General features: G+C 44.7%; 1 protein-coding gene across 1 annotated transcript in view; it reads left to right on the top strand.

Moving 5' to 3' along the window:
- LOC145355894 (transmembrane protein 132C-like) overlaps positions 1 to 16,613 on the top strand; it is a 928,035-nt gene that overhangs the window by 635,625 nt on the left and 275,797 nt on the right. Inside the window, exon 4 of the mRNA XM_080208358.1 lies at positions 4,417 to 4,609. Within this exon, the coding sequence (XP_080064484.1) occupies positions 4,417 to 4,609 (193 nt within the window). The remainder of the gene's footprint in view (positions 1 to 4,416; positions 4,610 to 16,613) is intronic.

The raw sequence follows: 16,613 nt of genomic DNA, 5'->3' as shown, positions 1-16,613 counted from the left end.
ACCACACAACCTCAAACAGACCATTGTTCGCAGCAAACTACCCAGCCTTCAGGAGAACAGTGACCACAATACCACACAACCCTGCCACAGCAACCTCTGCAAGACATGCCGGATCATCGACATGGATGCCATCATCACACGTGAGAATACCATCCACCAGGTACATGGTAAATACTCTTGCAACTCGGCCAACATTGTCTACCTGATACGTTGCAAGAAAGGATGTCCCGAAGCATGATACATTGGGGAGACCATGCAGACGCTACGACAACGGATGAACGAACATCGCTCGACAGTCACCAGGCAAGACTGTTCCCTTCCTGTTGGCGAACACTTCAGTGGTCACGGGCATTCAGCCTCCGACCTTCGGGTAAGCATTCTCCAAGGCGGCCTTCACGACACACGACAGCGCAGAGTCGCTGAACAGAGACTGATAGCCAAGTTCCGCACACATGAGGACGGTCTCAACAGGGATCTTGGGTTCATGTCGCACTATCTGTAACCCCCGTGACTTGCCTGGGTTTGCAAAACCTCACTTACTGTACTGTCTGGAGACAATACACATCTCTTTAACCTGTGATCAGTGCTCCTTCCACTCACATTATCAGCCACTTCAGGTCTTGAACAGCAGGTTAGGTGTAAGGATTCGCATTCTAATCAGTAATCTCTAAACTGTCTGTGCTTTATATGCTCTGTCTGAGGCCAGAACTCTCCATTCACCTGATGAAGGGACTAACCCCGAAAGCTTGTGAGTATATTATCAAATAAATAGGTTGGACTAAAACCTGGTGTTGTCAGACTTTTTACTGAGGTACTGGCACCCAGGGTATAAACTCTGTATTGGGAAGTACCTGACTGAGCATTAATAATACTTGTCAATAAATCTGAACACCTTCCTTCCAGATTTGCTGTTTAAATCTGCATTTCCTAGACCTTGTACCATCAGCAAATGGTAACCATTTTCTTTGCCTACCTTATCTATTCGTGTCATAATCTTGTACACACTTATCAGACCTCCTGTAACCTTCTTTGCTCTAAGGAGAATAATCCCAGCCTAATCCAAGATCTGGAGGAGGGAACCGAGTGTAGGGTGTCGAAATTTGCTGATGACACCAAGATTGGGGGAACGGCAAATTGTGCGGAGGGTGTGGAGAGTCTGCAGAAGGATCTAGATAGGCTGGGCGAATGGGCCAGGAAATGGCAAATGGAATTTAATGTTGGCAAGTGTGAGGTGGTCCACTTTGGTAGGAAGAATGGTAGGAAGGACTATTACTTACGTGGCGAAAAACTGCAGCAGGCGACGGTGCAGAGGGACCTCGGGGTCCTTGTGCATGAGTCGCAAAAACCCAGCTTGCAGGTGCAGCAGGTGGTCAGGAAGGCGAATGGGATGCTGGCCTTCATAGCGAGGGGGATTGAATATAAAAGTAGGGAGGTCTTGCTGCAGCTGTATAGGGCATTGGTGAGGCCGCAGCTGGAGTACTGTGTGCAGTTTTGGGCGCCGCACCTGCGCAAAGATATTTTGGCTTTGGAGGGAGTGCAGAGGAGGTTTACTAGGCTGATACCGGAGTTGAGGGGGTTGAGCTATGAGGAGAGGCTGAATAAACTGGGCTTGTACTTGTTAGAGTTTAGAAGAATGAGGGGAGATCTCATTGAGACGTATAAGATGATGAATGGGATGGATAGGATAGAGGTGGAAAGACTCTTCCCGCTCAAGAAAGACAGTAGGACTAGGGGGCACAGCCTCAAGATAAAAGGGGGGCGGTTTAGAACGGAGTTGAGGAGGAACTTCTTCACTCAAAGGGTGGTGAATCTCTGGAATTCTCTGCCCGTTGAAGTGGTGGAGGCTGCCTCGCTAAATATTTTTAAGACGCGGGTTGATGGGTTTTTGATAAGAGAGGGGATTAAGGGTTATGGGGAGAGGGCGGGAAAGTGGAACTGAGCAGCGACAGATCAGCCATGATCTTATTGAATGGCGGGGCAGGCTCGAAGGGCTAGATGGCCTACTCCTGCTCCTATTTCTTATGTTCTTATGTTCTTAATCTTGTGGCTAAAATCCCTCATCTCTGGAACCATTCTGCACTGGACTCTCACACCCTTCCTAAAATGTGGCTGCGCTGCTCTAGTTGTGACCTATCTGTATAGAGGTTCAGCATAATTTTGTATTTAATATCTCTACAAATGAAATCTCTATTATTGTGAAGCCCACGATCCCACGTGCTTTGCTAATGACGCTAAATATCTCCTGCCGCCTTTAAAGATCGATATACATTAACCCTCAGGTTCCTTTGGTTCCTGCACATTTTTTTAGCACTCTGCCATTTAATCTCGATTGCTTCTTCCTATTCCTTCTGCCAACATGCTTCACCTCACAGTTCTCTGTCTTTAATTCCACCTGCAATGTGTCTGTCCATTCTGCGAGCTTTGCCCCATCCTGTTGTGGCCAAGTGGTATCATATCTTCACTGTTGGCCACACCTGATGAATCAGGACATTGAAGAAGCAGCTAAGATGGTTACAACGAGAGACCAGTGCAGCCATGTGCTTTATTACTGTACCTTTTTTATACAGCTAGGAGTTTTACAGGGAGAAACCCCTGTGAGCAGTCATACTCTTTGGGCGGCGTGGTGGCACAGTGGTTAGAACCACTGCCTCACAGTGCCTGGGATCCGGGTTTGATTCCTGGCTTGAGTCACTGTCTGTGTGGAGTTTGCATGTTCTCCCCATGTCTGCATGGGTTTTCTCTGGTTTCCTCCCACAGTCATAAAGACGTGCCAGTTATGTGCTAAATTCTCCGTCAGTGTACCCAAACAGGCGCCGAAATGTGGCAACTAGGGAATTTTTACAGCAACTTCATTACACTGTTAATGAGAACCTACTTGTGACATTAATAAATAAACTTTAGAAACTTTACTCAGAGTTGACTAGAAAACAACAGCACAGAAAAGGCGATTTGAGCATCCTGTCCCAAATGATTTGATGACCACAATCCGGGAGTGGTGGCTGAATTGAGGTCTGTAATAATATTTTGAAGCCACAATTCTTTTAATGGAAAATATTTTTGTCATGAAAAATGACTTACTGAGAAATCACAGCATTTATCAAAATGGTGAAGCCCTGCAGATCATTAATCGCAAAGTTTTTTTCATTTAAAAAATAATTTAAAAGGATCAGCGCAGATCTGTAAGTAAACCTGCCTTATTTTCTTCCTATTTAATGGAAGTGGGTTTTGTAAGCAGTAATCCTCCTCACTCGCTGTTCGTTCTGCACTCTGCCCAGACAATACAGAAGGCCCAAGAGACAGAGATTAAAATCTGCCCCATTATGTTTCAGTGAAGACTAAAGACATTATCAGTGAGCCTCCTGGACAGAAGAAGTTCACTTTTCTGTAGTAATGTTTGAATTGCCTATTTAATTCAAAAGAAAAGAATGTGTTTTTGTTCTTGAGCATACAGGTTGTTCATTTACAGACTGGCGTTTATATAGTGCCTTTTGCTACCTCAGAACACCTTAAAGCAGCTAATAAAGCACTTCTGAAGTAGAGTCATAAAGGTTTACAGCATGGAAACAGGCCCTTGAGCCCAACTTGTCCATGCTGCCCAGTTTTTACCACGAAACTAGTCCCAATTGTCCGCATTTGGCCCATATCCCTCCATACCTGTCTTACGTATATAACTGTCTAAATGTTTTGTAAAAGACAAAATTATACCTGCCTCTATTACTGCCTCTGGCAGCTTGTTCCAGACACTCACCAGCTGCTGAGTGAAAAAATCGCCCCAACCTTTTGTATCTCTCCCCTCTCACCTTAAACCTATGCCCTCTAGTTTTAGACTCCCCTACCTTTGGGAAAAGATGTTGACTTATCTATGGCTCTCATTATTTCATAGACCTCTATAAGCAGTGATTGTTACAATGCAGACAAGACAACAGGCAATTTGTGCCAAGCAAAGTTTTGGATTATCTGTTGGTTGAGAGGTAAATATCACCAGGGCACTTGGGAAAACTCCCTTGTTCTTCAAATATACCATAGATTTTCTTACATTAGGCTAATGGGACAGGGAGAGTAAATTGTTTATTTGATATAGTTAGCAGTGTTGCTCCTTTGCTATAAAAATAAATTGCTTTGTTCCAGCGTGAAGAATTGTATCTTTGACACAGATGTGTGTATTTGTGGCTTCCTGGGTGTGCATCATAGTAAAAGGGGGAGAGAAAAACACTAATTGAATACATTGCCACGCAGTTGAATAAAATAAATCTTAAAAAGACAAAGTGACGTTTCTTTGCTTTTACTAATGTCCCTGGAAACACTAAAGGGAGTTAATTCTTTGAGGTACTAAGCCAATTAGTAATTGTTAACGCAAGGGCATTTCATCAGAAAGTGGCTGCGGAGAATGCGTTAACAGTTTGATTTCCTTTACAGAGTTGACGGTGCTACTTACGAGATCCTGCAAATGGACTTTGAGATGGATAACTTCAGCAGTCTGTCGGTGACTCGTCGAATCATGTGGCAGGTGGAATATCCTGGGAGGACCTCGCAGGTCGACCAGGAGAAAGCTGTGTCGGAGCTGCACGTCAGTCAGAGAGATATAACAAAGATCGTACCCCTCGCCATGGTAAGAGACTTCGCACTGGAACTGCTTGCCTTTGCTAGAAATTATTACATGTTACAATTGGTGAGTGACTTGAAACACAGCACGTTCATCCATACATGCTGATAGTTTATTTTCTTGCATTTAAACCTTGTGATGCAAAGAATTCTATGTTGGGACATTCTTCAGCATTACATCCTATTTATATTTGTTTCATACATTTCCAAATCCTGAGATGAGACGGTGATGTCTTACTGGACTTGAACTTGTGTCCAGATTCTGCCAATATGGAGGTCCCAGTTAAGGGGGTCTCATTGTTTAACTTGTGATTAAACTAGTCAAGGAAACAGTAACGAGACACTTGCATCAAGAATCAAGGATTCTGTTTCAGTAAGTCTGACTCAATATACAATATCGTACGCAGCTGTGAATTATCTCTGCAACATGTTTCTCTGGAAAATTGCTTTCTTCCTCCAGCTATTTAGAGACCTGCTCCAAAATGGAAGTCTTCAAAGGAAAATGCCTTTTCTTGTTTGATGCACATCTTTGTGGTCAGTACAGCTCAAATAAAATGATTTGCAGAAAGCATTTATTATCATTCCATGTAAGGCTCATGAATAAGTATGAATGTTCACAGGATTAACAATAAGCTAACCAGACTGAAACCTGACTTGGCTGTAAAGCGCAGAGGCAGTTGAAGAAATTTTGTCCAACAGGTATCTGATTCCCACGCTGATGGACGATTGTGATATTCTAAACATGCCAACAATATGAAGCATTTTGGTCGGTTTAAGGCCTGTGTTGACTCGGGAGCCCTTTAAAAAGGGCAGGTCCCAACTCCAAGATTCCTGACCCCATTCCTGGACTGTGTGATTTTTGTGAGTGATTTTGAAGGGTGTGGGTGGTTGCCTGTCAGAAGCCTGCATCCAGCACTCTTGACCTGGCCAGCACCATTGTAGGAGTAGGCTTTTCCTACTCCTACTTAATTTTCATGGAGTCAGGCCAGGCTTTTAAAGAGCTGTGGTTCACAGCCCCTTAGAGAAGTTGTGAACTCCAGTGTGCACTAGCGGACTTTTTCATCGAATCCCTACAGTGCAGAAGCGGCCATTCGACTGAGTCTCCACCGACTCTCCGATAGAGATCTTACTCAGGCCCTCTCCCCTGCCCTATTCCTGTAACCCACACATTTACCCTGGCTAATTCATCTAACTTAGATATCTTGAGACACTAAGGGGCAATTTACCATGGCCAATCCACTTGACCTCCACATCTTTGGACAATGGGAGGAAACCAAAGCACCTGGAGAAAACCCATGCAGACACCCAATTCACCTAACCTCGACATAGACAGTCACCCAAGGCTGGAATCGAACCCAGGTCCCTGGAGCTATGAGACAGCAGTGCTCATCACTGTGCTACCATGCTGCCCATGAAGGTAAGCTCAAAACATCCCCTCGTGCCCCCAATGCCAAGCTATTAAACTAAGAGAACGTCTACTCCTCAGAGGAAACATGTTTCATTAACTCAAACTCTTTGATCTCTACAATCAATTTCACAATGTTTATTGACGTAGGTGGTTCCAAGGATCTGTAATTTGTAGTTTTTGAAACTTCGAAGGGCCTGGATGGCATTTGTATTAGCTTGCAGTCCAGACTTTATTCTCATAGCAGAAATTTATCAATGTATCATGTTTTCAAAGTGTTTTTTCCACAGATAACACAATACATTATATTGTATCTTGATCCTCTCTATACTTCCTGGAACCGATGGGTATGGAAGTGCCACAGGGCACATAAGGGGCCCGAAGGGGTGAGTGAAATGGCAAAGCCTGGCATAGAGGCGTTAGGGGATGTGAGGTTGATGGGAAGTGGGGTGACATGGATGCGAAACATGGGAAATGTTTGGAGGGTGAAGGGGGAAAGTTGATGCGGACTCAGTGGGCCAAATGGCCACCTGCATTGTAGGATTCTTTGATATGAAGAGTGGGGGCTAGATGGCTTTTTTTTTCACTGGGACCGAGAATCATGTCACTGACGTCGCCATCAGAAGCCCACTTGCAGTGACTAGTGGACTCTCCACCCCACCCTATCCTTCCCCCTCATACCCCGATGTTCTCCTTCACTACCCTTGAACTTATCTTGCCTTCTGGTCCAAATGCTTGGGTTCAGGAAGTTCTTCTTCAGTCCAGTGCAGGGGGAGAGCTGTGAGCCAATCCAGTCAATCTGATTGGCTCTCGAAGGCAGAATTCTCTCCGAAGCGAGGGATGGAACTCCCTTCTGCAGCCTCTTAATGCTCGAACGTGAAACGGCTGTGGGCACTCAGAGTTGGTGAGGAACTCTCGGATGGCAGGAAGGAAGACCCTGGCATCTGTAAAATTGAGGCTGGAGTCTGTGTCAGTGAGTGACTCATTAGAAAAAGTATAGAAGAAACAAGATGTTTCTAGCTCTGCATTTGGAAAAGGCATGAAGTGGCGATGCTGGTGTTGGACTGGGGTGGGCACAGTAGGAAGTCTCACAACACCAGGTTAAAGTCCAGCAGGTTTATATGGAATCACGAGCTTTCGGAGCGTGGCTCCTTCACCAGTTGATTGGCACAACCTCAGGCTAAAGGAACGATCTTTTAAAAGCGAGATGAGGAGGAATTTCTTCAGCCAGAGAGTGGTGAATCTGTGGAACTCTTTGCCGCAGAAGACTGTGGAGGCCAGGTCATTGAGTGTCTTTAAGACAGAGATAGATAGGTTCTTGATTAATAAGGGGATCAAGGGTTATGGGGGAAAGGCAGGAGAATGGGGATGAGAAAACAGCCAGCCATGATTGAATAGCGAAGCAGACTTGATGGGCCAAGTCGCCTAATTCTCCTCTTATGGTCTCATGGAAAAGGCATTTAGCCATTCATGCTCACCTTTCACTCTCAATCATCAGTTTTTTGTTACAATGGCCTTTGTAAAGCCAGAAAGTTTTCTGTATCCTCTCTCATGCAGATTTCCTCCTCCGTTATGTAGCATCTTCTGCTTCAAAATGCTGGAAATTTGGAGTGCACGTGTAACTTGTGAATCCATTGATTTCATACTGATTGGGGAGCATGGGTTTAAAGCAGGCCAACAGCACAATTGACCTAATTCTCCATTCCTTGCTCGCTGTGAGCGTGGCAGCGTTCTAGGAAGATGGGATTGAGGTGTTGACTCTACACTGGCCTGCGAAGTTAAGAAAGAGCTGTCATATTGGATGAGCGTGCGACCTTAGTCAAGGTGTGACAGATTGAAAGGAAACTCATTGCGGCACGCTGACTTTGCCCATCAGTCTTGTGGAAAGATGACATTGCCTCATCTTGCAGATTATCCGAATCCAGCTTCCAGGTTCACTGAATGTCAGATACCAATTGAACCTTGTGTGCCACCTCACTGCACACAGCTTCAGCGGCGAAGATGCCTTTTAATGAGAAGCTGGGTAAATCTCTGTGAGTTCACGTCTGAATGAGGAAGTTGTACGTGCTGCGCTGGTAGATTTATTGCCTCTGATTTACTTGTGGCAAAACAAAATTATGGCCGGAATTTTACCACCTGCCCAGCCACTGGAATCGGAGCGGGCGAGGGGCAGATAATGGGAAGGTCCGTGGATCTCGGGAAGGATCTTACAGTCTCAGGACAAGTAAGACTGTAAAGTCCTGTCCTATATCTGGAAATATACACCATAGAATCATTGAGATACACAGCACAGAGACAGACCCTTCAGTTAGGCCAACCAAGTTTCCTAAACTGAACTAACCCCACTTGTCTGTGTTTGGCCCCTATCTCTCTAAACTTTTCCCATCCATGTACCTGACCAAATGTTTTCTAAGTGTTGTAATTGTACCCACCTCTATCACCACCTCTGGCAGCTCATTCCATATACACACCACCCTCTGTGTGAAAAAGTTGACCCTCAAGTCTCTCTTAAATCTTCCTCCCTCATCTTAAACCTATGCCTTCTAGTTTTGGATTCCTCTACCCTGAGGAAAAGGTATTGGCTATTCACCTTATCTATGCCCCTCATGACTTTATAAACATCCATAAGGTCAATTAGGCAATTGTACCATTTCTGTGGACTATTGGATTCATGGGGATCACAAACCAATTAATTACTTTTGCAAAGAGTGTTTGTCTAAATGTTGTCCCTGCCTCCTGAATTATATTTTGTTGTGCGGAGCTGGAGCATTTGATTGTTTTTAATGAAAGCGAAAATTCTTGAATAATGCTGCTTTTCACTGGTGGCACAGTGGTTAGCACTGCTGCCCCACAGCACCGTGGACTTTGGTTCAATTCCGACCTTGGGTGACTGTGTGGAGTTTGCACATTCTCCCCATGTCTGTGTGGGTTTCCTCCGGGTGCTCTGGTTTCCTCCCACACTCCAAGGATGTGCGGGTTAGGCGATTGAACATGCTAAAATTGATCCTTAGTGTCAGGGAGATTAACGGGGTAAATATTTAGGGGTACAGGGGTAGATTTTGGGTGGGATTGTTGTCAGTTGTGGGAAAATGCTTGGGAAATCAGAAACACAAAGAGACTTGGGAGTCATTGTCCAAGATTCTTTTAAGGTTAATGTGCCGGTTCAGTCCGCAGTTGGGAAGGCAAATGCAATGTTAGTGTTCATGTCGAGAGGGCTAGAATACAAGAGCAGGGATGTACTTCTGAGGCTGTAAAAGGCTCAGGTCAGACTGTATTTGGAGTATTGTGAGCAGTTTTGGGCTTCACATCTAAGGAAGAATGTGCTGGCCTTGGAAGGGTCCAGAGGAGGTTCAAAAAAAGATCCCTAGAATGAAGAGCTTGTCGTATGAGGAATGGTTGAGGACTCTGTGTCTGCACTCGTTGGAGTTTAGAAGGATTAGGTGGGATCTTACTGAAACTTACAGATTCTGTGAGACCTGGATAGAGTGGACATGGTGAGGATGTTTCCACCAGTAAGAAAAACTCAAACCAGAGGGCACACCTTCAGGCTAAAGGGATGATCCTTTAAAACAGAGATGAGGAGGAATTTCTTCAGCTAGAGAGTGGTGAACCTGTGGAACTCTTTGCTGCAGAAAGCTGTGGAGGCCAGGCCATTGAGTGTCTTTAAGACAGAGATAGATTATTGATCAATAAGGGGATCAGGAGTGATAGGGGAATGGGGATGAGAAATATATCAGCCAGGATTGAATGGTGGAGCAGATTCGATGGGCTGAGTGGCCTAATTCTGTTCCTGTGTCTTACGGTGCCACCTCGATGGGCCAAATAGCCGCCTTCTGCACAGTAGGGATTCTATGATTCTGTGTTTTCACTGAAAAGATTAAAGGTTCTGGCAGTTAATACATTGAGAACTGGAGCAAGGACAGTATATGCAAACAATGTGTGCAACTGTAAAAACGTACATGTGCTGAGGAATGTAACAAATTGTATCGGTGGGCAGAGATGGAGTAGGGATGGTGAGGGGGGTGGGGGGGCCATTGGGGTATATTTATGGGGGGATGGTGGGGCCATTGGGGTATTTTGTGGGGGAGGGGTGCGGTGTGTTCCTGCGGGTTTGCTCAGCAAGCATTGGTGTTATGAATATCATTTCATTCGGGTTTATTGGTGTCAATGGGGAAGTTGAACAATTGGCTTTAAGCAAGCACAGAATTCCACCGCAGGTCCTTGAAAAACAATTGAATGTTTGGTCAAGGACTCATCCATCTTCTCATTCTTTTGAATTAACTAAATAGACAGATTCTGTTTGTAATCAATAGGGATGCAGAGAAAATGACCCTTACTTTTCATGATTGGTCATGATCAGGTGAAGCTCTAATGAGAACAAAAAGGCAAACTACAATTTCTGACTGACTGTTTCAAGGACGTGCCTGTGTGCCTGTGTCTGTGTCTGTGTGTGTGTGTGCGCGCGCATCAGTGTGTGAGTCAGTGTCAAGTTCTGTGTGTATTAGTGGCAGGGTCCTTGTGTGTATTAGTGGCAGGGTCTGTGTGTGTGTCAGTGACAGGCTCCGTGTCTGTCAGGGTCAGGGTTTGTGTGTGTCTGTGTCAGTGACAGGGTCTGTGTCAGTGTCAGGGTCTGTGTGTGTGTCAGTGTCAGGGTCTGTGTGTGTGTCAGTGTCAGGGTCTGTGTGCATGTCAGTGACAAGATCTGTGTGCGTGTCACTGACAGGGTCTGTTTGGGTCAGCTTCTGGGCTTGTGTGCGAGTCAGTGTCTGGGTATGTGTGGACCAAGTGCAGGTATATGTTGGTCCCCTGCTCTGAGAGTTTAGTCTGTGTGTTATTTCAGTGTTAGCTATTCAGTGTTAGTTGTTCCCTCTCTTCTGAGTCACCCTCCCATAAAAACTGAAGACTATATTGAAGTGAGTAATAAAAAAGGCCACTTTTGAAAAGGTTGGCTTTTTTCCTATTTGACATTAATTTCACCCGGGAGTGTAATTAAAAATGTAGTTGTGGATCTGTTGCTTTGCACATTGAAAGTCAGAAGCAAGGACGTTACTCAGATGGAGTTGGGTGGGATAACTAGGCCACGATGAGAATGTAAATGTTGATTAAATTGTTACTCTTGGGACTGGATATGGAGGCCCAGAGATATTACTTTACTGAGAAGGGGATCTGAGACCTCACTGGGGCTTTTGAGCCAACATGTTTCTCAGTGTTGGGCAGTGAAATTGAGAGGCACATAGAGCTAAAGGAAGGCTGATTTTGAATGCTGACATGCAAGAGGTGCTAATCAGTAAGTCTATGGTACTTTGTGTGGGAAATCTAAGTTTGAAAACTTATTTATTTGTCAAAAGTAGGCTCACATTGACACTGCAGTGAAGTTACTTTGTGTAATAACTCCACAGAGGCAAAAGTCCCATCACCAAGTTACTTTATTTACACCATACATCTGTACACAGCCAGCTCTCTAGTTGCCCCCTGCTGAATGCAGGCTGGGAGTCTGACACACCTGCTTTAAATCGGGAACATGAGGCTCCCTGATTTAACCATCAATTAGGACTCATCAGGTACTTCTTTTTGTGTAAAAAAAAAAGCCAGACAGCACCTGTGTTAGGTGGAGGCAAACTTGCAACCACTGGTTGTCAAGAGGCCGAATAAGCGAAGTAACCACTGAGTTAAAGCCAGTGCCAAAACTCATCAGGTAGTTCATACTCTAGTAAGCCAATGCCATTAGCCTGACTGGAGTCATCACACTGTGAAAATCCCCTCGTCGCCACACTCTGACACCTGGTTCAGGTACACTGAGGGAGAAACTAGTTTGGACAATTCACCTAACCAACACATCTTTTAGTCTGTGGTACGAGACCCGAGCCCCTGGAGGAAACCCATACAGACACGGGGAGAACGTGCAGACTCCACACGGACAGTGACTCAAGCCGGGAATCGAACCGGGGTCCCTGGCTCAGTGAGGCAGCTGTGCTAACCACTGTGCCACCAAGTGATGCAAGGTCTCTGCACACTGTGAAGGGAGAAAATGCTTCAGATGTAGCTGGATGATTAACACCATTTTATGTGTTCTTTGTTTCCAAATCACTCCATGTCCTTGCCCCTCTCTATCTCTATCATCTCCTCTCATTCTTAAATCATTCAAGGTCGCTGCATTCCTCCAATCCTGGCCTGCTGCACATTCACTATTTCTATTGCTGCATCCTTGAAGGCCAATCTTCCAACTGTCTAGGCCCTAAGTTCTGGAATTTCCTTTCTAAGACTCTTCATCTCTCTCCCTCTCGCTCCTCCTTGAAGATGAAGCTTTTGGCCATTTGTTCTTGTGATTTGGTGTCATGGTTCATTTGATAATGTTTCTGTGACGCACCTTGGAGGGGTTTACGAAACGCAGTATATAAATGCACATTGATTTTGTAATTGACTAATCTCTACTTAGTTCATTCTTCCCTAGCTGACAGTTGCCAATTGCTACAACTCTGAGGTGCACCAGAATTCGGAGCTCTGTTATGTTGAAGACTGTCTCTGTGTGTTGATTGACCCTTCAAGGGAAACACAGCAGAGTTAGAGTTGCCTAGGTGACCAGTCAGGACATGTGAAATCACCCCATAATGAGTGAGGCTCCTAGGCAGAGACACTTTAGGAGCTGGCTGCAACCATGAGACTGTTGTACAATTCTTATTAATGAATACCTTTTGTGTTTACTGATGAAGTCTGTGAAAATACGCTTTTACTGATAACTCGATACAATGTTCTGGATTTTGTCAGGCCAATGGGGGTCTCACCTACTGGTTAGAGAATGGCAGGAAAGCCATGTAGATTCCATGGGGATGGGAGCCCAACAGAATTGAGGGTCGTTGGAGCTCTCACGTGGCCATTGCCAGGTCTCCGTCATGATTGAGGTTTGTAGGAGCAGAGGTCCTGCCTGCCCAGAGTAGGACAATCGGAGGCCAACAGCTTATTATCACCACCAGCAGCTTATTATCGCCACCAATAGGAGTAATGGCAGCTGCTGGTACTGCACCTAATGAAGGTCCAGGCCAAAGGGGAGTGAGGGTGAGATGGTGGTGGGGAGGTGGGGGTTGTTTACAAGATGGGTTTCATGGGAAAATGGTTCAGAGGCAGGGGCAATGGTGTGACTTTCCTGATGTAGCTTTGATTGCCATCCTTATTCTAGGCACACCTGACAGGTTTTGAGACCCCTTTAATATAATTGTAGCTAGAAAAACTTTATAAAAGATAGACATTGTTGTGGTAAACAAGGGCTGTCTGAATTTTCCTTTCTGAATAGTCCTTGCTGAATTTGGTACGACTAACAGTCATTTTGATTTGATTTGATTTATTATTGTCACATGTATTAGTATACAGTGAAAAGTGTTGTTTCTTGCGCACTATGCAGACATGAAGGTTCATAGAGAAGGAAAGGACAGGGTGCAGAATGTAGTGTTACAGTCGTAGCTAGGGTGCAGAGAAAGATCAACTTAATGCAAGGTAAATCCATTCAAAAGTCTGACAGCAGCAGGGAAGAAGCTGTTCTTGAGTCGCTTAGTACGTGACCTCAGACTTTTGTATCTTTTTCCCGATTGAAAAAAGGTGGAAGAACAAAGAAAGTTACGGTAAAGATTTAGTTTTTCAGATTTTTGGACTTTTGCTGAGTAAATTAAAATGGTTACACTTCACAATAAATGAGCCACAAACACACAAAAAGGTAATGGAGGGACACCCAGAGTGATCAGAGAAATTATCCCTGAAAGGTTTTCTTGGAGAACATCACTCAGGACTCGGTCACCTACACCGAACGCAAGACTGTTACTGCCACGAATGTTGTGTACACCCTGAAACACCAAGGACTAACCCTCTACGGTTTTGGAGGTTGAAACCTTAAGGGAAAATATTTCAAAACAAACAAAAAAACTTCATGTATACTTTTTAACATCACAACCTGGCCACCAAGTAGCAGCTTTGAGGATGTTGGGAGGAGTCTTTGCTGGGAACAAGCGCTGATTAGTGGCAGAAATCTAATCTATAGAGTTTTACCACTGACCTTTTGAAACGTGTGAAGTTGTTTGTATCCAAGCGTGTGATAGGAGGGAAGCAACAAAGTTGTAAATGTCACTGCTGTCAGTCCCACGCTGATCCTTTAGGAAAAGTCAAGTTTAACAAACAACCTGAGAAAATATGTAATGGAATGGTGATGGATATGACTTTGAAAGAATCAGCAAGTGAAATTTTAACTTAGGTGCGTTTGGTTATACCAGTGGGCAGCAACCACCAAAATGATGCTAAAACCTGACCATGTCTGTACTTGGAAAACAAAATAATTCCTTTTCTGGGACAAATATCAGAGTCTCAAAACAGATATGCTTAGTTTTCAGCTACAGTCCGTTTCACAATTGAAGAATTAGAGGGCTGTTTTTTTTAATGGAATTATAGAATCCTTACAGTGCAGAAGGAGGTAGAATCAGACACGATAATGACTTTTAAATGGTGTCTTGACAAACACATGAATAGGATGGAAATAGAGGGAAATGTTCCTCAGAAGGGTAGGGGAACATGGTCGGCGCAGGCTTGGAGGGCTGAAGGACTTGGTCCTGTGCTATAATTTTCTTTGTTCTTTGATGCCATTCAGCCCATCGAGCCTGCACCGATAACAACTCCACCCCAGGCTCTATCCCTGTAAGGCCAAATATTTACCCTGTTAGTCCCCTTGGCACTAAGGGACAATTTAGCATGACCGATTAACCTAACCTGCACATCCTTGGAGTGTGGGAGGCAACCGGAGGAAACCCATGCAGACACAAGTAGAATGTGCAAACTCCACACAGACAATGAGCCAAAATTGAACCTGGGTCCCTGGCGCTGTGAGCCAGTAGTGCTAACCACCGTGCCACCAATTCTGTTAGGTAAATAGTTTGGAGAAGTTGGGGGTGTTCCCCTAGGAAAAGAGGTTGGGAGGAGATTTGATGGAAGTGTTCAAATTCATGAGGTTCCTGGACAGACTAGATGAAGAAAAACTGTTTCCATTGGATAAATCTTTTCACACATCGAGTGGTTAGGATCCTGGAATGCACCATTTAAGAAGTGTGGTGAAGGCATGGTCAATCGAGACATTCAAAAAGAGACTGGAATATTATCTGAAAAGGAGGAAGGTGCAGATTTACAGGGAGAAGTTAAGGGAGTGGCACTCAGTGCGTTGCTCACTCAGGACCAATGTAGACATGCGTCAGAAACCTCCAAGCTTGCCCATATCTGGGATTTTCCACCATCACTACAGTGAGTAGAGTTTTGTCTGAATGCCAAATTGTTCATTCTCAGTGGCAGCTGGGGGGAGGGGAAGGCAAACAAGATTGGAGCATCCCATCTGTGATAGGTTGAATGGCCTCCGTCTGTGCTGTAACAATTCTGTGGTTCCCCTTTCTCCTGCCTAGACAGTTGTGGGATCCCTGAATTTGGCACGCACAGCATAGGTCTTTCCTCTGACAGACACTTGCAGTCAGAAGCAAGCAAAGCTTGATGATTTTCCTTGGAGAGAGATTAAAATAACGCACCATCTCTGGCACTCCTTTTATACTTCGTCCTCCACTCTCCCGAGTAGTGTCAAGGCTTGAAGTCAACTGCCAGCCTTCTGGGTGCTCTGTCTTTGGGCAAACGGAGGAAATTGGCATGGGCAGCCTGGCAATCACCATTCCTGCCTGATATTCTCAGCAACATCCAGCCCATTGAGAACAGCCTTAGAAATCCCAGGACAAAGTGATCCGGACCGAGACCTAATGAGTAAGTCTCCAGGCCCCCTCTCCTCTCTGAGTCCTCCCAAATATTATGATGAAAAAAATTGCCCTTTAGCAGTCGTTCTTCATTAATATAACTTGTTAATCGTTGTATGTACAAAGCGGGTTTTATGAATTTTTTTAAGGTTGGAAGTTTTGCATTCCACCAGGTCCTTAAAATGTAACCTTTAATTAGTGGCTTCACTACAGAAAAAAAAACATTTCCAGGTTATTAAATCAGAGCCTTTCTGATGTGGGCAGATGTTCGGCTGCTGTTGAGATTGATGGCACTCTTCAATGTTTCAATGCCGAGAGGTATTCAGTAAACTTATTTCAGTAAAGTGTTTGATAAGGCTCCCCATGGAAAGCCATTGCAGAAGATACTGAGGCATAGAATTGAGGATGATTTAGTGGTTTGCATCAGAAATTGGCTCGCTGTAAGAGGACAGAGGGTGGTGGTTGATGGGAAATGTTCGTCCTGGAGTTCAGTTACTAGTGGTGTACCGCAAGGATCTGTTTTGGGGCCACTGCATTTTGTCATTTTTATAAATGACCTGGACGAGGATGTAGAAGGATGGGTTCGTAAGTTTGCAGATACACGAAAGTTGGCGAAGTTATGGATAGTGCAGAAGGATGTTGCAGGTTGCAGAGGGGCATAGATCAGCTGCAGAGCTGGGCTGAGAGGTGGCAAATGGAGTTTAATGTGGGTAAGTGTGAAGCGATTCACTTTGGAAGGAATAACTGGAATACAGAGTACTGGACTAAATGAGATAGAAACAGAACGGATTTAATAGCTCAAGGCTGGGCATCAGTGATGTGCCAGCCTTGTGAAGCTACAACCC

The sequence above is a fragment of the Carcharhinus amblyrhynchos genome, chromosome 20 (assembly GCF_965287045.1).
Source record: "Carcharhinus amblyrhynchos chromosome 20, sCarAmb.v2.hapA, whole genome shotgun sequence".
Classification (NCBI taxonomy): Eukaryota; Metazoa; Chordata; class Chondrichthyes; order Carcharhiniformes; family Carcharhinidae; genus Carcharhinus; species Carcharhinus amblyrhynchos.
The sequence above is the reverse complement of the archived record's forward strand: the minus strand, read 5'-3'. Positions and strand labels throughout refer to the sequence as shown.